The sequence below is a fragment of the Mirounga leonina genome, unplaced genomic scaffold (assembly GCF_011800145.1).
Source record: "Mirounga leonina isolate KUSES-001 unplaced genomic scaffold, KU_Mleo_1.0 Mir_101799, whole genome shotgun sequence".
Taxonomy (NCBI): Eukaryota; Metazoa; Chordata; class Mammalia; order Carnivora; family Phocidae; genus Mirounga; species Mirounga leonina.
In genome coordinates this window covers 3,677,548-3,701,691 of record NW_023270210.1, presented here as the reverse complement: position 1 = coordinate 3,701,691, position 24,144 = coordinate 3,677,548, and the positions used below count along the sequence as shown (strand labels likewise).

The 24,144-nt window shown below is 39.6% G+C and overlaps 1 protein-coding gene across 1 annotated transcript in view; it reads left to right on the top strand.

Moving 5' to 3' along the window:
* The window catches only part of VMA21 (vacuolar ATPase assembly factor VMA21), a 38,764-nt gene extending 36,723 nt beyond the window's left edge, over nucleotides 1-2,041 (top strand). Inside the window, exon 2 of the mRNA XM_035011806.1 lies at nucleotides 1,577-2,041. Within this exon, the coding sequence (XP_034867697.1) occupies nucleotides 1,577-1,799 (223 nt within the window). The 3' untranslated portion in view covers nucleotides 1,800-2,041. The remainder of the gene's footprint in view (nucleotides 1-1,576) is intronic.
* Nucleotides 2,042-24,144: the final 22,103 nt, after the last annotated feature.

Here is a 24,144-nt window from a genome sequence, read left to right as displayed (position 1 = left end):
TTAAAAAAAGTAAAACGTGGACATTCTGACACCTGCTACATCGTGGATAAACATTGAGGACATTATGCTCAGTGAAATAAGGCAGTCACAAAAGGACAAAGACTGTGATTCTACTTAGATGTGTTGCCTGGAGCAGTCAGATTCACAGAGACAGAAAGTAGGATGGTGATTGCCAGGGGCTGGGGAGGGAGAGGGAGGAATTACTGTCCAGTGGGGCAGAGTTTCAGTTTAGGAAGTTAAAAAAGTTCTGGAGATGGATGGGGATGATGGCTGCACAACAGTGCGAATGTATGTAAATACTTGAACAAACCCAGATGACTAGAAAATATCTATGGCATATATTGCATTGTGTTATGTCATCAAGGAAGGGATGCATGAAAAATACAATTCATAGAAAATTCAGCTATATCTTTGAAGGTTAAGCAGTGACTAAAGGGGATATTATTATTTTGAAGAATACTCTTCTTGATATTTGATATGCTTCTCTTCTCATACATTTCAAAACACAAGCTATTTACAATCCTTCTCATCTGATGGGGTGCAGTAAAGTGTGACTTTGAAATACTGTCAGTTTCAACAAATGCAGAAACAGATAAGTTAATGTTTATTGATATTGAGAGCATCAGTAGCTTGCTGTGGGTGTGCACATTTCCACAAATTATAAAAGGCACCAACTATTATCATCACTAATGTTTTGTAAGATAGAGGCTGATTCAAAACAATTATTAAAAAGATAAATATCAGTATTCTGTTGCAGTTCATGAAAATATTACTGTATTGCCCTTATGTCATTCAGTTCACTGTGGACCCCTGGAATCTTTGAAAAGGCAGGGACTACAAAAGAAATATTTGGGGGTTAGTGGGTTAAATTAATTGTGCAAAGAGTTAGTTAGTAAAAGAGTCAGGATTAGAATCTCATTGTTTCTACAGCCCTGTATTTTTTTTTTTTTAATTTATAGCTTTTGGTTCTTGGAATGGACATGAAGTATTATCATCACAGCTAAGACTTACTATATGTTCCATGAGGAATATAATTAAACTACAGTGTGTTAGTCTATGATTGGCAAGTGAGATAGAGTAAGATTAAATTGATATTTTATATGAATCCACTTGACACTCAAGAAACTGCCAATCATGAAACTATAAATGTAGATTTATATTGTTGGACTTTGGGGACCAATTTGAGTCATACTTACAAATGTATTAATTCTACTTCATTGCCTTTATATTCCATCCCTGTTGCTTAAAATAGCAATGCACTGCCTATACAAATTAAAATGAGCTGCAAAAAAAAAAAAAAAAACAATGCGAATGTATGTAATGTCACTGACTGTCACATTGAAAAATGGTTAAGATGGTAACTTTTATGTCATGTGTATTTCACCACAACTTATAAAGAGACTAATGTGCAGACCTCAGTAAGAGAAAACTTCATGAAGTTTAAGCAATAAATTTGATCTTCGTTTTATTATTAAAAGAGGAAGCTCAGTGTATGTTCAAGTTACTATAATTTTCAGTCACATTTTGTAATGAGCTGAGTCACTTCTATTTCCTCCTTCCGTCTTCTCTCTTTCAGTTTTGAAATGGATTTAAAAGTACTTGGACTCACTGTCAGGCCTCGGACACCAGGAATGGATGAGGGCCGGAAGGAGGACAGACAACAAGAGGAGGAGAAATGTGGCCAGGAGTACCACTCACTCACCATCAGAGGAAGCCCTCGGGGAGGGGCTCTTGCTCTGTGGGTTAATCCTTGGGAGAGGATACTCCTTATGCTATCTTCCCCATGGCTTCTGCCTTAGGCTTCTGGCTCTTCCTGAGAACTGGGTTGTGGCCTTAACTGAGCCACTGACCTGTGAATTTGGACCAGTCCCTTACGGGACTGCATGGTCTCTTGGGGCCCCTGTAGCCCTGTCAATGTACTGGTCTAAGCCTCCAAGTCTCTTACCAGCAGTAGGTCCCACAATGTAGGAGCGGTGCTTTCCCTGGGCCAGATTACATGTTTGACAGGTGCTACAGGTTGAATTGTGTCTGCCTCTGTCCCCTCCCCCACCAAAAAAATGATATGTTGAAATCCAAACCTCAGAATGTGACTTTATTTGGAGATAGTGTTTTTATAGAGGTAATCAAGTTAAAATGAAATCATTAGTGTGGGCCCTAATCTAATAAAAGGGGAAAATTGGACACAGACACAGACATGCATACAGGGAGAGCAGCACCATGTGAAGACACGGAGAGAAGATGGCCGTCTGCAAGCCATGGAGAGAAGCCTGGAATATATCCTTCCCTCACAGCCCTCAGAAGGAACCAACCCTGCTGACATCTGGATCTGGGGCTTTTAGCCTCCAGACTGAGACCAAAAAAAAAAAAAATCTGCTATTGAAACCATCTAGTTTGTTGGTACTTTTTAATTTTTATAACAGCTCTAGAAAATTAATACAGCGGGTAAAGCAGATTTTCCCCAGATTTCCTTCACTGGCAGCTGACAGTGTGACATATGGCCATTCCTAGTTACTTAGGTCCCCCCGAGAATTCCTTTCACCTCACTTCCCAGAGCAGGCGTCAGAGGCTCCAGGGAGAGAGCCACTGTCTCAGTGGTCACTCCTGTCTCTTCCTAACAGGCAGGTTCTAGAAGTGGAAGGAGAGAGAAGGCTGGTGATGAAGGGTTTCTTTATCAGAAGGCTTTAAGTACCTTTCCTGGAACAGGGACTGCATCAAGTGTCCTTGCCTCAAGGACTCATCACCAGAGCCTACCTGGGAGAGGGAAACTTTTCTGATTTACATAGCCCCTCTTAATGCGTTCTTGTCACTTAAAAGGAAAGTAAACTTCAGTGCTGAGGTACTAGGCTTAGTCATATGGCCTCTCAGCGCTCTCTAATCAGTATCACTTTGCCATCGCTAAGGTTTCTGTAAGTCCATCAACAGCCTCTCACCTCCTCTCAGTTCATTATCTCATATAGTTAGAGGACCTATTATGGGAAATACGTCCTGTCATCAGCAGCTTAGACATAAATTTATGCTGCGTATGTAGTTGGTCAAAGTGCCTCTACTCAGCTCATCACGATTTTTCCACTAGGACCAAGGAAATTGCTGTCTGATTATTCTCTCCAGCCCCATCAGTTAAGGAGCCTTGTCTAATCCAGTGTCTAAAGACTTGACCAAAATAGGTTTTTGTCTAAAAAGATTGATCCTGAAAAATGAGGTAAAGGGCTGTTCAAAGTGGTTTAGGGGAACAAACTTCATTTCATCAAAGTACACTGTCTTCCTCAACAAATCCTTTTTGGTTTAATTTCTCTGAATTTGTGCAAAACGTATAGCAGCTGTGGTAGCAAAGATGTTGTACTGGAAATTAAATCAAATGCATTGATTTTCTACTGAGATCCTGGCATGTTTTTCATAAAGGTTTTTGCTTTTTTTTTTTTTTATTTCAAAGAACTGTTACAGGGAAGCAGCAAGATGAACATTGAACAAGAAATTACCCAATTCTGTGTTTCCTAAGTTGTTATGTCCTCAACAGGTCACTCCTCTTCTCTCTTCACACTCTATCCTAGGCCATCTTCTCCACACCCATTGCCAAACACATTTCTCCAGGCCAGACCTCTCCTGTGAATGCCAAATTTTAGATCCACATGCCTCTTGGACTCCTCCACTCAGTTGTCCCTCAGACTCCTCAAACTCATCCTGTACAGGCAAGTGAAAAAGTGAAAACCACCATCATCTTATTCCACCGAAACTTGCTTCCTCTTCACTACCTGCCATCTCAGGGAGTGGCACCCATTGATTGGCCAAAACTGCAACTCCTCCTTCAGTTCCCGTCCTCCATGACTTTCCCTTCGGTCCCCATATCAGTAGCCTAATCTTTTAACTCAATATTCTAAATCTCTACCTTTTCTAGCCTCACCAGCTCTCCAGTGATTTAGTGGTGTTCTCACTATATAAGCTGCTTTAGAACAATATGCCCCGGATCCTCATTCCATGTTTTGTTTTGAGTGCTCCTGGTTTGCAAACTGTCTTTTTTGTGTGTGCACAATAAATTTTTACGAAGTACCACTTCAGGTATCAAAAGTTCATAAAAACAGAAGCAAAGCCAGCAAGCAAATCACTGAAGGGAAAATCTGGTATTCACAGGAGAGGTCTGGCCTGGAGAAATGTGGTCCCATCTCTAACCCCTGGCAACCCCTAATCTGCTCTTCATCTCTGTAATATTGTCATTTCAAGAATGTTACATAAATGGAATCATACAGTATGCAGCCTGTCCTGTGTATCATTAGTTCATTCCTGGTTATTGGTCAGTGGAATCCCACATTATGACTGCTAACCTCAGTTTATTTATTCACACACTGGAGGACATTTCAGTTGTTTCCAGTTTGGGACTATTACAAATAAAGCTTTTATAAACATTCATGCATGGGGTGTTGTATGAACACAAGTTTTAAAGTCTCTGGAATAAATGTGCAAGAGTGCAGTTGCTGGGGTGTATGGAAGTTGCATGTTTAGTTTTATAAGAAACTACCAAACGGTTTTCCGGAGTGGTTGTATTATTGTACATTCCTGCCAGCAAAGTGTGGGTGATCCAGTTTCTCCACATCCTCCCAAGTGTTTGATGGTGTCACTATTTTTATTCTAGTGATTTGGATAAATGTGTAGTGATATCTCATTGTGGTTATAATTTGCATTCCTTGATGGCTAATGATGTTGAGCATCTTTTCATGTGCTTTTTGCAATCTGCATACCCTCTTTGGTGAAATATATCTTCACATCTCTTGCCCATTTTCTAATTGGCTTGTTATTTTTTACTGTTGAAATTTGAGAGCACGTCATATATGCTACATACAAGTCCTTTGTCAGATATGTGCTTTGCAAATATTTTCTTCCAGTCTGCAGCTAGTCTTTTCATTCTCCACGTGGACTTTTGAAGAGCAAAAATTTTACATTTTTGCCAGGTCCAATTTATTCATTTTTCCTTTTACAGATCATCCTTCTGGTGTCAAGCCTAGGAACTCTTTGCCTAGTCCTGAATCACAAAGATTTTGTCCTTTCCCCCCCCAAAACCTTTATAGTTTTATGTTTTACATTTAAATCCATGATCCATTTTGAGTTCATTTTTGTGTAAGGTGTGAGGCTTTGGTCTATGTTCACCTTTTTTGGCCTATGAATGTCCAATTGCTCCAACACCATTCGTTGAAAAGGCCATCCTCCCTCCACTGGATTTATTTTGCACAGTTGTCAAAAGTCAGTTGAGCGTATTGGTGTGGACTTCCTTGGGTTTTTAACCTTTTCAGGGTTTTAGCTGGCACCAGGTCCCAATATGCCTTAATTTCCTCTGAGATATATAAAAAGTGAATCATCATTTTGTAATGATACCAACATTATAATTAACAAGGATTTTGCAACAATATCAAATTAAACACTGATCATGCCATATAAATTTAACTTGATCATTGTGAGTCTCAACTCTTCAAAGGGCTAATTCTAACAATTAAATTAGCCTGAAGCCGTAAGAGAATTGTGAGATGAATCAGAACCAAGAGGGGAAGCTTCAAAGCTACTACATCATAATAGCAGGTGGGAGTGACCTGGCTGTGAGGTTCTGCTGGCAAATGCAACTAAAGGTCTTTTTCTATTCCATCTACTAGGTGGGCCTTTACTTATAAATAGTTTGTTGCCCTATACAATAGTTGTATTCTTAGAAACATGTGTTCATGCCACCTTCCACTGTATAATGTACTAGAAAGAGCCCTCCCTAGACTGGGATACAGTGGACCTGGCATCTAATCCCAGCTGTGCCTCTAACCTACTATGTGACCTAAGACAATCCCTACCTGTCTCAATGTCTTTCAGCTCTATGAAATGCAGTTCAATTTAGCAATATCTTCTGAGTGCCAACTCCGTAACAAGTCTTGTGTGATATACTGAGATGAGCAAAATGCATATCTTGCTCTCAAGTTATTTTCTCCCCTGTAGGCTATACTTGCAATTTATTAAACACTTAAAGGCAGCTGCTATGCTACGCACTTTACGTGTCATACTCCCTTTAATCCTCAAGTGACCTTGTGAGGTAAGAGGTAATATCATCCCCACTTTACAAATGTGGAAACTACAGCTTTGAGAGGTTAAGTAGCTTGTCCAAGGTCATCCTGTTGGTGGCTCTTTAACCACCACATCACATCAATTGATGTCAAAGGACAGAGTTCAGGTGGGCTTCGTATGTGAGATAGGATCTTAATCCAGTAGGACTGAAGGTAGCATTTTGAGAGGAAAGAAAAACAGAAGTTAGATCTATTTAGTAGCACTTTACAGGTGGAGAAGCTGAAGTTTAAAGAAGTGCTATGTCTTGCCCAAAGTCACAAGAGAGTCCAGGACTCAAATCTATATTGTTCTTTCTTATGGTAGGGGAATAAGGTTCCTTTCCTAGGCGAAGACCAGCCTCTCACCTCGTGCAGTGGATCCATCTCTTTCTCCTTCTTGGGGATCTGTCTCTTCATCAATTACTCCCTGTCATCTATGGGAATGACATCTTCTGGGCTGTCTCTTTTGTCCCAGCAATTAAATGTATCCAAAAATCTTCCTGTGTTAGAAATCTTTCCCCGTATCCTATATTAGCTGTTTCTCAAGCTAACAAACTCTCTCTCTCCTACTCTCACAGCCATCCTTATGGAAGGAGTTGCCTATACACAATGTCCTAACTTCCTCACCTCTCTCTCACTCCCATCCCACTGTAATCTGGCTTCTGTCTCCAACATCTCTCCTCTACTGCTCTTACCAAAGTCATCAGTGACATCTTTGTCACTAAGCAATATTTCTTTTCTCATCTTGCTTGGCTTCTCTACAACAGTTAATGAACTTGACTAATACCGCCTCACCTGAGGGTTTTAACCTTGGCCTGTAAGACATGGTGTTCTTCTTTGTTTTTCCTATCTCTCTCTTCTTCCATGTCTCCTTTATAGGTTCACTGTCTTCCCACTTAGCTATACTGTATTATTCTTTTAATATATTTTCTGGATTCAATCTGCTATTATTTTGTAAAGGACTTTTGTGTTTGCTCATGAAGGATATTGGTCTATAGTTTTCTTTCCTTATAATGTTTTTGTTTGGTGTTGGTATCATGGTAACACCAACTTCATAAAGCTAATCACAAAGTGTTTATCCTCTTCTATTTACTGGAAGAGATTGTGTAGAATTTATGTTAATTCTCCCTTAAATGGTAAGATTTTCTAGGAAAGCTATATGGGCCTGGACATTTCTTTCTTGGGAGATTTTAAATTATGGATTTATTTGATAGTTATAGGATTATTCAAATTATATGTTCCATATTGAATGAGTTACAGTTTTTTTAATGTTTTTCAAAGAACTGGTCCATTTGGGTCTAAATTACCAAGTGTATGTGTATAGAGTTATCTGTATGACCTTATTATCATTTTAATGTCTCCTGGGTCTGTTATGATATCCCCAGTTTCATTCCTGATATTGGTCATTTGTGTTTTGTGTCTATATATATTTTTTTGTCAGTCTTGCTAGAAGTTTGTCAATTTTATTGATCTTTAAAGAACCAGTTCCTTCTTTCATTGGTTAAAATTTTTTTTGTTTTCAATTTTGTCAATTTCTGCTCTTATCTTTATTATTTCCTTCCTTCTGCTTGTTCGGGCTTATTTTGCTCTCCTATTTCTAGGTTCTTAAGGTGTGAGCTTAGATTATTTATTTGAGACTTTTCCTTTTTTATGCATTTAGTGCCATAAATTTCACTCTTGGCACTGCTTCAGCTGTGTCCCACACATTTTGGTATGTTGTATTTTCATTTTCATTCAGTTCAATGTATTTTTTTTATTTTCCTGAAACTTCCTCTTTGAGCCATGCATTATTTAGAAGTGTGTTAGTTAGCTTCTATGTGTTCATAGAGTTCCTTATTATCTTTCTGTTATTAACATCTAGTTTGATTTCATTTTGGTCACAAAATATATTCTATATGATTATAATGTGTGTGTGTGTGTGTTCTATGGGCCCTTGAAGTCAAATAATGTCAGTCTTATGACTTTGTTCTTTTTCTCTAAAAATTTTTGGGTCTTCTAGTTCCTTTCTCTATCTATATGAACTTTAAAATTTGTTTTTTGACATCTACTATATGTAGCAAAATGTTTTCTGGGATTCTTACTGTGATTGCTTTGAATCTATAGATCAGTTTGGGGAGATTTGACATCTTAACAGTATTGTCTTTCAAACCATGGACATGGTATATCAATCCATTCAGTTAGGACTTATTTCATTTCTTTCTTTTTTCAAAGGTTCATTCATTCATTTACTTGTCCATTCAACAATTCATTCATTCAGTGTCAGTGTTGTGGCAGACGCTGGAGATAGAGGGGTGACTAAAGCTGATGAGATCTCAGCCTTCCGGGGGGAGAAAAACAGTAAACAATGACAGTGGGACCAGGAGGGACGCAAAGGATGGGTACCTCATCCAGTAGGGAGCTGCAGGGGAAATTCAGGAAGGGGGTACCTTGAAGGCCTGCATGAGAAAGAACCATCCAAGCTGGGATCTGAAGGATAAGTAGGAGTTAGCCAGGTTCAGGGGGGAAGCCATTACAGACAGACGAAGTAGGGGTGCCAAGGCTTTCTTCCAACATTCAGCCCCATTATGGGCAATCTGGTTTCATGGGACACCAGCTTTTGGGATGGGGAGAGCGCCCAAGGACTAGTTTTTAGAGAGGAACTCCGAAGCCATGCAGGTGTGGTTGTGCATGAGCTGTTAGGAGAGCATGGTTTCAGTCAAGTCTGGCTGATGTTGGAAGCAGAAAGAAGGGACGTAAGTGTGTATATGTGTGTCCCCATCTGTCTTAGGGAGGGGAACTGGAATTTGACTTTGAAAAAGAAAATTGGGAAAGGCCTGTGAAGCCTTGAAGCCAAGTTAACAAGTTTGGACCTTATCCTGAAGGTTGCATGGTAGTGACCTAAAAGGTTAGATCTGTGTTTTAGAAAGAGCAAGCTGGCTGTAGTGTGAGAATGGATTGAACAACTGGCTTAACCCTTGTCTCTTCTAGAATGTAAGCTCCATGGGAGGAGGGACTTGATATATTTTGCTTATTATTGAATCCTCGGCACAGTGACTAGCACATGGTAAAACTTCAATAAATATTGGTTGAATAAATGAACGAATGAAGTCACAGCAAGTGTTCAGACAAGAGATGGTGTGAGGCTGAACTTAGTAGTGACAAGTTTCATGTGATATCAAGAAGATAAGATCAACAGGATTAGGTAATCAAAATATACATAAACTACACAGCACTGGCCTTAGCACAAGGTGAGCAAGCTTAATATCAGTGGTGAAATCTAGGCTGCTTCCCAGGTTTCTAACTTGAGGTTGTAGGAACACCAGCAGTCACTGAGATAGAAGCAGATGTGGAAGTGGGTAAGTGTGGAAGTGTAGGTAATGAATTTAGTTAGAGACATTTAATTTTGAGGAACTGTCATGAGATTATTGGCAGTGATGATCCAAGAAGCACTGTAGACAATCCTTAGGTACTCTGTACTCAGCTTTACCATGAGGCAACCAAGGCCCAAACAACAACAATAACAACAAAATGCAAAGGCCACTGTCATCCTGAAGACTTGGATCTGATTTGGGCGTGGAGCAGTGTGGTTCTCAGGAGTGGCTCTTTATTGGGCAACTAGACCAGCTTCTTGCTGATATCTTGAGGAGCTTGAGAATTTTTTTTTTTTTTTTTTTTTTTTTTTTTTGGCTAGAGCTTGGAAAATGGAAAAATGTGGAGTTTGAGTAGTCAATGTCATTGGAAAGAGGTCTACTGAGCAGGCTCACCCTTGCTGCAGGCTCGGCAGACTGAAGTCCTACTTCTTCTAACTCTCAGGACAAAATAAAGAATAGAAGCTTGACACCTAAACTCCTTTTGCTCTTCAAAACATCTGAAGATTTTCAACAACTGCAAATATCTAGACTGGATTCCAGTCTGCTTGTGAGCAAATAATTGAATTCGGTCTTCTTCCCTCCTAGCCAACTAGCTCCCTCTGGTCACTGTTCTTCCCACTCCCAACAGGTCCTTGGGCACCAAGCTAGAGCCCTTGCCTGCCAGCCCACCTGCCACACTGCCCACCCACCTGTCCAACTGGCTGTCGAGGCTCTCAAAGTCCCTTAGAGTACTTCATTTCTGGTTGACTTTGGCTGCCTACACCAGAGGAATATCCACAAAAAGGATTCTTTCTGTGGCAATTTACTTGTGATTCTCCTGGTGAAGGGAATGAGTCATACAACAAAGAGGATCTTGTCAACTAGCCAATTCTATTCTTTGTAGTTCCTTAGGCTTTTAGACTGAGACATTTTAAGAATCACCCAGCTGTTTGAGCCCAGGAGTAACAGCCTGTTCCCCTGGGGTTTCTGCAAAGACCACTCTGGACAAGAAATGAAGGAACCTGTCTCAGAAGGAAGATGACCAGGCTGGATAGTGCCATCCTCCTCTCCATGGGAGATAGGTATTTTCTGCCCACAAAGCATGTCACCACTACTTGCCATTGAGCGGTCAGCAACAGAAAGACCTGGCCCTTCCAGGAGCCATCCAGATTGGCTGGGCTTATGGGCACCCTCCTCTGGTCCTGCGCACACAAGGTAAGTGCATCATTTGTGATCGTGATCAAACTGAATCCTACTCTTAAATCAAGTGTTGGCCTCAGTTATTAGCTCTTATCTTTGCATTCTTTTAGGAAGATTCCATTGTTTGGCTTTTATCAAAAACACTTATAGGGGAAATTTGATGTGTGACTGGTACCTCCCTGTCTAGCTGGTCATACTGAATTCTGTGAATCCTTGGGCCTGGTGATATCTTAGTTCTTGTTCTCAAGGAACTCATTAAGTTAAATTCACATTGACTGCATTACAGTTTTTAAGGCATTTTGACAGCCACTAAAACACTGCACAACAATCCAGTAAAGGCCACACAAGGCAGGAATTATTATCCCACTTTATTGATGTGGAAGCTGAAGCTCAGGGTTGTGAAACAGCCTTAAACAGTGGTTGGGCTGAGACCTGAACTTAGATTGTTTACTTTCCAGGTCAATACTTCTTTTATTCCCTCACACTAGCAGGTACTTTGCCTATAAGGGATCATGTGAAGCCACTTGGCAACTGACATTCATGAGTCAGGTTGGAGAGGGGTGGCAGCTGAATTGGGCTTGATGTTTTGCTTTGCTGTGTTGCAACTTTGCTCAAATGGTGTGGGATTGGGCTGCTTTGGTTTTCAGCTTTTCAAGAGGTTATGTTCTGTCAAATATCTGTGCCTTCTACAGATTGGCTAATCCACAAGTATGCTCTCTAGTCTTGGAAATTCATATCAGAGTAGTTTGGTTTTTACTAAGAAGACCTGACTTCTTTTATATCTTAGAATTATAGAATCTCAGAGCTAGAAAGTAACTTAGATCATTAATCCATTTTTTTTTTAAATCAACAGGCAAGGAAACCAAGGCTCAGAAGGGAGTAACAGTCAAGGTAACACAGCTAGTTAATGGCAGAAACAATCTACAGGGGCCATTTCAGAAGAGCTGTCATGGTAGAGGGAGCAGATTTTCCCCGTGAATCTTGAAAGCTTGGGAGTAGGACCCATGGCAAATTTGGGTAGGCTCTGAGGAAGCTATCCACTCTGTTAATTTTTTACTCTGGGCTTCTTTGGATTAGGGCCATGCAAGGGAGATGGTTACTAAGGAGCCAGAGAAGGCTATAGGATGGGGTTGGGGAACTGTGTCAAGGAATCTCATGGAAGTCATATAAGACTGAGCAAGAAGCCATGGTCCACCACTTAGGAGCTCTATGGCTTTGGACAAGTGACTTAACCAAAAGTTTTTGCCTCTGAGCCCTCCCTTATCTATAAGATGGGTATAATAACCATTCTTGGGAATATCAAATGAGGGAACAACACACATATGAATATATATATATATATATATATAGAGAGAGAGAGAGAGAGAGAGAGAGAGAGATACATCTATGTATGTATATCAAAACACACTGATAGATAGATAAAAGTAGATACTTTATAGATAGATGATGGATAGATAGAGAACCCATGGAGAGATATCCCACTCCATAAATGGACAGTCCACAAAGTCCATGAGAGCTGGTCCCTCTTGACATTATTACAACCGTACTCCATTTTTCAAATGGCACCAGCAACCAAGAAGCATTAGCATTAGCACTGAAATGCACGTATGTTCTGGGTCTGTATAAAGATGATATCATTAATTGTCAGAGCTGTTACAAGGATTTGGTGAAGAAAACAACACTGATGTATTTGACACATATTTGGATAGAGTAGATCTCCCAGGCTCTGGCACACAGGTGACCTTCAAAAAAAGGTGGAGAGCCAAAAATTTGTGGAATGAAAGAAATCTCTGAGTGCATTAGGTAGTCCTGTCAGTGGCCAATAATGCCCACGTGCTGAGATGAGTTGAACGGTGGTATTATATTGGTATTTATGAAGGGTACCATAATCTTCTTTTTAAAAGATCTTATTTATTTATTTGTCAGAGAGAGAGAGAGCTTAAGCAGGGGGAGCGGCAGGCAGAGGGAGAAGCAAGCTGAGCTGAGGAGCCTGATGCAGGACTCAATTTCAGGACCCTGGGATCATGACCTGAGCCGAAGGCAGATGCTTAACCGACTGAACCACCCAGATGTCCCAAGAGTACCATAATCTTAATAACAATAGCTCTCTGGGGTCACGTTTAAGATCCCAGAATGAGTGGGTAATATGGCTAAGAGGGAACAGCATTCAAATCAAAGATTCTGTGGTGGTAACTAGTTGAACTCAGCTGGCAATTAAATATGGGCACAGATGTGGTCTGTTTCCATTTTTTTCCCCCATGACCTGGCAACTTACATGACTGAAACTAGGAGCACAGATGCCACTGGAACTAACTGGAATCTTCCAAGGCTCTGGGCCCTGAGGTTGGTAGATGACTACACTGGTAACATGATGGTGGAACAATTAGGAAATTGCAACATTTCAGGGGTGGGAGGAAAGTAGCTGAGGCTTTCAGTGCTATAGACAAAACAGCTTGAGGCTTCAGTGGGGTCACCTGTCTATGGAGGAATCAACCAGATTCAGCTAGAGTCACAGGGAAGATGGAGCTGGGGTGTGTTGTGTCCCTCTGTGCCATAAAGAACCCAGTCCAGAGCCTGGCACCAAGAAAGTACTTAGCAAATATTTGGTAAATGAGTCCATTTGGAGACTCATGGATTATTGAAGACCCCAAAGAACTTTTGTTTATGTAGGTTATAGCTAATGCTCTTTAACAGAAATGGAAATTAAAGCTAAGAAAATTTAAATAATTCTTTGTTCATTTAGAAATAACATTTTTATGAAAAAGAAAACCTGTTGTTTCCCAAAACAAAAGCAACTTTATAAGATTGCCGTTGTTTTTTATCTTTGCAAATCTCTTTAACATCTAGATTTTCCTACCTATTTCTTCATTCAATCTGTTGTCATATGATATGTCATGTAGCCTCTTAAAAACTCCACTGTATGCTCATGAGATAAAAACAAATAATGTGGGGTGCCTGGGTGGCTCAGTTGGTTAAGTGACTGCCTTCAGCTCAGGTCATGATCCTGGAGTCCTGGGATAGAGTCCTGCATGGGGCTCCCTGCTCAGCAGGGAGTCTGCTTCTCCCTCTGACCCTCCCCCCTCTCATGCTCTCTCTCATTCTCTCTCTCTCAAATAAATAAATAAAAATTTTCAAAACAAAACAACAAAAAATCCCCCAAAAAACAATGTGTTAGTGTTATTATGAAAATAGTTGATCTAGTAGACCCCCTTAAAGGCTCTCAGGAACCCCCAGCAATCTGGAGAACCAGAATCTAGAGTATATATCTAACAGGGTAGTGTCTGGATCATAGAGTATGCACGTTTTTAACCTTACTCAGTATTTCCAAATTGCAATCCAAAGTGGTCATAACAGTTTCTACAATCGGCAACAGTGTTTGGGACTTCCAGTTTCTCATATCTGAATCAAAATTTGGTGTTATCAGACTTTAAAAATTTTACCAATCTAAGGGATGTTTTAAATTTGCATTTCCCTGATTACTAGTGAGGTTGAACGTATTTTCGTGAGTTTATTCAGGCTCCCTCTTCCATGAATTCCCTGTTTCTATTTTTTGCACATTTTTTAATGTATTTGTTTTTTCAGTATTGATTAATAAGAGTTTTTAATATGTCCCTTACATATTCTACTCCTTTGTTAGGAATAAGTGTTCCAAATAGCTCTTCCATGATATTGCCTTACATTATTTTTTCCCAATGACTTTTGATGCACAGAAATTTTAAATTTTAATGTAATGAAAATTATCAATCTTTTTTATAAGTTATACTTTTTTAATCTTACTTATTTAATTCTTCCCTGCCCAGAAGTTATAAAAATGATTTTTAAAATTTTCTTCTAAGGATTTTAAAGATTTTATTTTCATACTTACTTCTTTAATCTACCTGAAAATTGACAAAGATTTTTGGCACGATATTGGGTAAAAATGTAGTTTTATCATTTTCCCCAGGTTCTCTATTTTGTTCCATTAGTCTGAGTTCCCTCACTTTGTTTTTATTCTTCAAAGTATTTTGCTTATTCTTAACGCTTTACCCTTAAAAATTTTATGAAGTACATAATACATACAAAAGAATATATAAATTGTTCATGTACAGTTTAAGAATTATAAAATTAACACCTAACTAGTACCTTGGAAGCCTCTTGTAAACCTCTACCTGATCACATCATTCTTCATTCCCCAAAGACTTCAGGCAAACACTGTCCTTCATGTTAAACATTCACCTGCTTTTTATTATAATTTTACTGTTCATGTATCCCTACTGTATATTGTTTGGTGTTGCCTGTTACTTACATAAATGGAATCATACCACGTTTTCTCCACATCTTCTCTTGTGACTTGCTTCTTTCACTTATTATGTTCCTGAGATTCAGCTTTGTAAGATGCATGTAACTATAATTTATTCATTTTTACTGCCGCATAGTATCCCATTGTATGAATATACCACAATGTATCCTACTATTAATAGATACTTGGGTAATTCTTTTTTTTTTTTTAAAGATTTTATTTATTTATTTGACAGAGAGAGATAGCGAGAGCAGGAACACAAGCAGCGGGAGTGGGAGAGGGAGAGCAGGCTTCCCGCCGAGCAGGGAGCCCGATGCGGGGCTCAATCCCAGGACCCTGGGATCATGACCTGAGCCGAAGGCAGACACTTAATGACTGAGCCACCCAGGCGCCCCTAACGGCTGAGATTTAAATCGAGTCTCAGCTTGAGCCGCAAAGACTAGATCAGGTATGTTTTACCTAAGTGTGAATTACGGTACTTTGTCAGACACAGAGGTAGGCTTTACATCTGTCCTAGGTCTTAGGAGCTCCCAGTTCTCATTATTAGCTTTGATAGAAACTTCCAGAGGGACCTAGCCAGACAGTAGTCCACAAGCCATTGCCATTAGATGGATTACAGTTACAAAAATTAGCCTTGGACTGTGAGCTGCCTGTAGCTTATCTTAATGCCATGAGAGCATTGAAATGAGTGTCTCTAATTAGCCAGCCATATGGTTTTGCTGCATACATGGGCCCTACCAAACACAGTCAATCAAAGTTTATGGGTTTGTTTCCATTCCATCCCCAGTCTCATCTGCCCTTTCCCACCTCTGTGCCATTGTTGTTGCTTTTCTTTCCACCTGGAATACTCTCTTGCTCCTAGCCCCCCCAGGTATGCCTGTTGAAATTCTCCCATTCTTCAAGGCCAAGTTCCCATCCCCTCTCCTGAAACTCTGCCCTGGAACACTTCTTCCCTCCACTGACCCTCCTGAAACTCTGCCCTGGAACACTTCTTCCCTCCACTGACCCTCCTGAGTGATGCATTCATCCCTGTCTTAATACTCTTTCTAGACCACAAGTGATGGGAAGATAGACAGGGTTCATTTATCCCTGTACCTGTCCACCCCTTCCCTCCTCCACCTCCTACTCCACATCTCATCTCTGCATCTACCATAGTTCCTTGCTCAGAATGGGCAATCAGAAAATGTTTGCTGATGTGGAAAACCAGAAGTCAGAATGAGCAAATGATTGAAATTCTGCTATCTGTATTAGCCCATGGGAAATCAGACAAGTTTTGAGTATATGCCACATGACGTCCAAATATCTAATACTGTCTTTAAGTGTTTTGAATTTCAGTATATAAAGCTTGGTATAATTAAGACTTCAAAACTCTGTAGATTTCTTCTACCTTCACATAGAAATTAAAAAATAATACTTCAACAAACAAAAGTGAATGTCTGCTTGAATTTAAGAAACTTGTGGATTCTGATTGTTTAAAACAAACTTCAAAGCAGAAGGGAACTGAGCAGTATTTAATTCAAAGAGTTCATCTGATTATAGGCGAGACATACTATCCCCTGCGTGAATGGCAGCAAAAGGCTGCATTGTCAATTAGAGAAAGGAACACAAATCTGGAAGTTGAATTCATACCTTATCTGATTTGAAACCTGAATTATTTACTGTTGAGATTTATATGAGATTAGATTTCTCTGCTTAAACACTAAATCGAGCTTAACAGGAAGAGATATTGCAAATAAACAATGTTCTCTCAAATGGTGTTTTTAATACTTTCATTAGAAAGGAAATCTAGCAAAAAAATAAAAAGAAAAAAAGAAATCTAGCTGAGCATTTTATTGCAGACATTGATGGCTCTATAAATTTTGATGAGCCATGCTCCAGAATTCATGCACCCTTAATAAGAGAAGGTGCTTCTCGCCAACTTATAGGTGCAGCAGGGTTTAGTGCCCAGGAAGGTCTGGGTTCCAGTCTTATCTCTGCTACTGACTTGGGCAAGTCTTTTTTCCTCTCTGGGCCTTGTTTTCCACATCTAGAGAGAATTGAATTATGGTTTTTTTTTTTTCTTTCAATGAACCCTGGGCAATGAAATAAAGAGAGTTAAGTTGCAGTTCTTTCACTCTTTTATGTTACTGTTCATTATTTAGTTTATTTGCAATCACACCCTATAGTTTTTAAGAATGCTAACAATTTAAGAGACTGACATGGTGTCAATTTTTTTAAAAACGTCTCTGGCGTTTCATCTCTCTGGATGCATTAACCTTATCATCATTGTGATGAGTCAATGTTAAAGTCAAACAAGAAAGTGTCAAACTTCTGTCAGTTTCCTCACTTGCATTTGTTACTATGGAGAAACATCATTGAAAGAGTTGTATTAAAGCAACATCTCTTAGCTCAACTTCCTCAATCTATATTTGCACCTAGAATTTGCTGTTTAATGCATGCCTCTAACATCTGTGTATTACCCCAGTCAAGGATGCCTACAGAGGCCTATTTGTGGGCCTTGACATAACATATGTCTCTTTCATGTAAGTCTCTCACCTTCAGGACCCGCCAAGAGTGGCCTGGTCACTGGGATAAGGAACAAGATCCTGGTTTGGGTCCATAAACAAGTCATCCAGCTGCCAAAGGAAATTACCTATTTTGTATCCAGATGTTTTGAGTTCATGTACGGGGCCTTATTAAAGTGGAGTTTGTTCAACTGGAAGGGCCAATTTTGTTGCTATGTCTTGACGGGATATCCAGAGACAGTTTCCTTTTGAGGGATTGAGGGTGTTGAGCCAGCTAGCTTGATGTCCAAGGGCCCATCCAGCTGGGAATCTCAGTATATATGGCATATGGATACAGAAATCTCATGTCTGATGAGTTAGCCTTGCTGTTCAAAGACATACTTCTCCATCACTCTTCCTAAGCATTTACATTATTACATTTACAGGATTTTAGTAGCATTCCCACCTGCTTCAAGAAGAGAGGTGGAGGTGAGATGATTTTTTTAACCTGGTTACTGCTCTGCAAAGTATTCAAGTTTAGACTGACAGTAGTAGACATTTTGACTGCGAAAATAAGCAATGAAATTTTCTTATTTCCCAGACTTATATTGACTTCGGTGATGATGAATATTTACTTTGGAGTTACATTTTGCAGTTTGGACTTTTAGCTGAGATTCTTCCTACTATCTTTTTTTTTTTTTAAATCAATGCTGTTCTTTGAAGAAGTATAAGAGCATTATATAATAATGATAGAGAAAATAAAGGAATATTTTCCACTTTCTCCATTTTAAAAGAGATTTTCATGATAAGGAAAGTTAGTGTCTGATAGAGACACTCAGAAAGCTGACAGTTCATTTGCACTAGCCACTTCAGAAATCAGTGATAGCTATTTTTGTCAGTACAGTTGAAATTGTGTAGTGAAATATTGGTCTTATTGTTCTTTTATGAAATTATTCATAATTATTATGAATCATTATAATTATTCTTTTTATGAAATAAAAACCAAAATGTTATCTACTTATATGTCAGACCCTCACTCAAGCTTTATTCTGTATTGAACTTTATAACCTACTTTAAAAATTAAATTACTTCCATTGCATGATGACAGATGGTAGCTACGCTTGTGGTGAGCAGAGCATAATGTATTGTCAAATCATTATGCCGGACACCTGAAACTAATGTAACAGTGTGTGTTAACTACACTTCAATAATAATAATAAAAAAAATTAAATTAATTTTCTTCTCTAGGTCTTGGTATGGTCTGAAGCCCAAACCATCTTAACTTTTTTTGAGTTGAAAAACGTGAATACAAAGTGATATCACTATTTGTGCTGTTACTTTTTTCATTGAATTAAACAAATACTCGTACCATTAGCAAGGTACCAGGTACCTTGTGTGTTTTCAGTGGTCTGCCACTATATCAGCCTTAGAAAGCAGGCAGGCTCTATGAACCCCAGGTGTAATGAGCAAAGGGTAAGATTCTGGAAAGTGGAACACACCAAATGGCAAGTCTCAAAGAAACACCCCAAGAGCACTTGTACAATACACTTTCAGAGAGCCTACCCACTGAAGAGCTGACCTTATAAATAGATGAACATACACGTGGTTTTGCTCTTTAAGGAATGCCAGCTCCGTTTGTGTCTCCCCTGTTCACTGCTGTGTTCTTTAGTGCCTAGAGCTGTGCCTGGCACTTAGTAGATGCACAATAAATATTTCTTGGCACCGGACTTGGAATGAAGAGGTTACGTAGGTCACTGTTCAAGAGCTGCTGTAACTCCTTGATGTTCATCACTTTGATTTCTAGCTCTCTCAGTCCTTGGCATTTGAGTATCTCCATCAGCTGATCTTCCCAGCCTTTTTATTTTATTTTATTTTTTAAAGGTTTTATTTATTTATTTGAGAGAGAGAGAATGACAGACAGAGGGCATGAGATGGGGGAGGGTCAGAGGGAGAAGCAGACTCCCCGCCGAGCAGGGACCCCGATGCGAGACTCGATCCCGGGACTCCAGGATCATGACCTGAGCCGAAGGCAGTCGCCCAACCAACTGAGCCACCCAGGCGCCCTCCCAGCCTTTTTAAAAACTCAGAAACTCTCTGGTTTGGATTACCCTGGAGGTTATCTACAACAACCTTCTATGTGATGGCTGAATTTTCTCTCCAGCGTATGCTGACAAACATTCAGGCAGCCTCTATTGATGAAGTGGCTGGGCTTTGTGGTCAGACAGACCTTCGGGTGGATCATGGACAGGTTTTTTTCACCTGTCTGAGCATCAGTAAAAGAAGGATAACAGCAGCTCAATGAGCACAATGAACACAATGAAGACAACTTGGTGAAGAGACGGGGCCTCAGTGACAGTGCTGAATTCTTCTGTTCTGCCTGAAGAACAGTCTTCCTCTCCTCCCAGTTGAAGACACTGGTTCCCCAATACTGTGACCCGATCTGCTACTCAGGAAGACTGAAGCAACTTCAGGTCAGGATCTCAGTTTGTTCAGCCGCTAATTGGTTTGGCTGCTGGTCTCGCCTTCACCTTTCAGGACCTGCCTTTATTGGCATAACTTGTCTGGCATTTCAGCACCTTTCTTTCAGGACCTCCCTTGCTCTGGTCTGACCCTGACCCTGTTCTGAAGCTAAGTAGCTCCCTCCCACCCTAATGCCCTCACACTAATTTCCCACTGGCCTGTGTCTGCCTCTCATGCTGGCCTTCAGATGTCAGGGGCAAAATGCCTCATCAGCTCCCCTAGATAACACACAGATTCCTTAGCTGGATGTAGCAACTCTCTGCTGCCACCCACCTCTCATTCTAAAGCAGTCATCCCTTGAGTAGGGATGGTCAGAGTGAAGTTCCTCATTTCCTTCCCTTATTCCAATCCTCTTGTCTCCCTTTTGCACTGTTGTTGCAACCTTTCTCAGGAGAACTAAGTTTAGGCAGTGTTTTCATGTCTTCAAAGGATAAAAGGGAAGCTTTCTATGGTGAAATTGACCTTTTATAAAGTGATGAGAATTTTTTTCTCCCAAGCCGAGAAAGGTCTGATTTCTCTTTTATTTGATCTAAACTTCAGTATGCAATCACACATGTAAAAAAGACATACTGTGTCAGCCACAGTAAAGGATACTAAATTAAGCAAGGCACAGGCTCCATCCTGGAAAACCTTGTGTCTGGTTGGGGAGAAGGGTGAGCACATGGAAACATACTCTGTCATTTGGGGAGTCAGGGAAGGAGATTCAAGGGAGTGAGGGATAACTTCTACAAGTGGGGTTCAGGAAAACCATCACCCTTCCACCAGTGAAATGTGGCCCAAACTGTACCTTAGAATCTGCTTGACAGCTTTAGAAAAACGCAGTCTTCCTGCATCAGACTTTCCATAGGGCCACTATTAAACAGGTGCAGAGCTGGGCACTTCTTTAAAGTGGGGCAGCAAGCTTCCTTCCTCTCCAAAGAAACAGTATGCTTTGAGAGTTATCATTTCTGAAGTGCATCCTATACAAGCAAAACTTGGTTTTCTCCCGTTCTTTTCAAGATAGGACTTGGAATGTCAAAATGAATTGGGCTGATTTTTTAGAAAAATCAGAACGTCTAATTATCTAATGCCTCCACATGCCATTGGAATCTGGGAAACAGAAGCAGTTCTTAGGGAAGGGGTGCATATGCTCTGCATACGTGTGAGAGAGGGAAAGGCATTCCAGTGGGCAGGATCAATATATGTGTGGGGGGAAGTGGAAACATGAGGACATATTGCAATGATAATGGCAATGAGCTCAGACTCAGACCTAGACTCAAATCTAGGGTCTTCTTATTACTGTGTAATCTTGGCCCAGTCTCTTAAGTTCTCTGAGCCTCAGTTTCTTTTCTTCGAAGCGAGGGAAGAAAAATAATAGCCCTTTCTTATGGGCGAAGGTATGGAGTCATATATGTTGAGTGCCTGATACAGTGCTGAGCATGCAGCTAGTGCTCAGTCAGTGGTGCCTTGAATAAGCAAGGACAAGGTAGGCTAAAGGACCAAGAAGAAACAGCCACGGTGGAAAGGAAGATTTAACCCAAGTTCTCTCTGAACATTTTGAGCTTCAGAATAGCTCACAAAGCTGAAGGCAGGAATCCACACCTTTGAAGTGTAAAATTCGGTACTGATAATATATTCATAGTTTTGAGATCATCATCACAATCCATTTTAGGATGTTTTCATCAACCCAAAATGAAACCCATGCCCATTGATGGGCATTTTGGTTGTTTCTATTTTTGGCTATTATGAATAACGCTGCTATGAGCATTCATGTACAACTTTTGTGCAGTCATTTTGATTATATACCTACGAGTGGACTTGCTGGATCATGTGGTAACTCAATGTTTAACTTTTTGAAGAACTTCCAAACTTTTTCAAAGAGAAACAACTTTTTATGTTCCCATCCCCAATGTATGAAGGTTGCAATTCTCCACATCCTCATCAACATTTGTTATTGCCAGTTTTTTTTTTTATTATAACCATCCTAGTGGGTATGAAGAGGGTAAATGGGATTCTAATTCCTGTCCTTTTGTGAGAATTATAAATCAGTCATTATAAGGAAGAGCTTAAGAAACTGTAAAGTGCACATCAAGTATGAAGTATTAGTAAGAAATAATTCTGGCTTCATAGCCTGGGTTTATCATGAATACTGGGTCTTGTGAGTAGTAGGGAACTAAGGCAGGATTTAGAGGAAGGAAGTATTTTTTTTAAGATGTTATTTATTTATTTGAGAGAAAGAGATCATGAGCAGAGGGGAAGGGTAGAGGGATAAGCAGACTCCCCGCTGAGCAGGGAGCCCAGTGCAGGACTCGATCCCCCAGGACCCCCGAGATCATGACCTGAGCTGAAGGCAGATGCTTAGCCTACCAAGCCGCCCAGGTGCCCCAAGGAAGGAAGTATTTTTAGAAAGATGCATCTAGCACTAGTGAAAAATGACTATAGCTATTTCAAAAGTCAAATTTCTCTGTTTCAGATATTTGTGTATGTCAGGGTAATTGGTGAGATTCTCAAAATTATGACACACTAAAACAAAAGCAGCTTCATTTTCCCAGTGTTATTATGAAGTGAGTGCTAGTTAAAATGATGCCAAAACTTGACCCTTCATTGAATGTTCTGCACTAGGTGCTGCCAAGTGAATCATTGGCATATGAGAAGTCATTGGCATATGAGAAGTCATAAAAGGAGTGAAGAGCATCAGTCTAGGTCCAAAGCTAGTACCCTTGTCATTTTATCTGTTTTTCCTTATCATCACTATTAGCCTCACCCGTATGACAAATCCCATGGTAGATCCACAGCCCTAAGGCTAAGGCCCAGCTCAGAAGGAGTCATCTATTTTGATTAAAGATGATCATTTATTATTATTATATTCATTATATTATTAATAGTTTTTTGAGGTGTAATTGACATAGAGTAAACTGCACGTTTAAAGTTCCAGTTTGATAATTTTTGACGCATGTGTATACCCAGGAAACCATGATCAGAATAAAGATAGTGAATCTACCCATCACTCCCAAACCTTCCTTGCACCCTCATTGCTACCTCTCTTCACTCCCAGGGACCAGGTAACCACTACCTGCTATCTGTCACTATAGGTTACTTTATATTTTCTAGAGTATTATGTAAATGCAATCATTCAACACGTACAATTTTTGGTCTGACTTCTTTCACTCAGCATAATCATTTTGAGATTCAGTAGTTTATTCTTCTTATTGCTCAGTAGTAGGGTGTGCTAATTGTATGACCATGCTGTAGTTTGTTTATTCATACATGTGTTGATGGGCATCTGCACATAAAGCTGCTATGAACATTTGTGTACAAGTCCTTGTGTGACCGTGTGCTTTCATTTCTCTTCAATAAATACCTAGGAGTGAAATGGTGAAGTCATATTTTAGATGTATGTTTTTAACTTTCCACACCCTTGCCAGCACATGGTGTGGTCAGTCTTTCTGATTTTAGCCCTTTTAATAACTATGTATATATGTGTTACTTTGGTTTTAATTTGCATTTCCCCAGTGACCAGTGATCCTGAGCATCTTTTTATGGGCTTATTAACCATTCATGTATCTTTTTGGTGAAGTGTCTGTTCAAATCTTTTGCCCAGTTTAAAAAACTGTGTTCTTTGTTTTCTTGTTACTGAATTTTGAGGATTCTTCATATATTTGGATCCAAATTCTTTATCATATGTATGCTTTGCAAATGCTCTTTCCCTGCCTGCTGCTTGTCTTATAATTTCCTTAACAGTGCCTTCCAAAGAGTAGAATTTTTATTTAACTTTGGTAAAGCCCAATTAGTTCTTGTATGGATTGTACTTTGGTGTCATATCTAAAAAATCTCCGCCTAACCTACGGTCATAACTGTTTTCTCCTAAAGCTTATATAGAAGTTTTATAGTTTTAGGTTTTATATTTACATCTATAATCCACTTTGAGTTAATGTTTGCATGTGATGGGAGGTATGGATGAACAGAGTTCTTTGTTGCTAAAACTATACTTGCTCCAATGAATTACACTTTTGTCAAAAATCAGTTGTCTATATAGTGTGGGTTTATTTCTGGATTCTCTATTATGTTCCATTGATCTATTTATCTATCTTCATGCCAAAACCACATTACTTTGATTATTGTAGCTTTATAATAAGTCAAAACCAGCACTGTTTGTCCTGCAACTTTGTTCTTTCCTAAAGTTATTTTGGTCTTTTGTATTTTCATTTGAATTTTTAAATAATATTGCCAATTTCTACAAAAAAACTAATGGCATATTGATTGGGCTTGTACTAAACCTGTAGACCGAT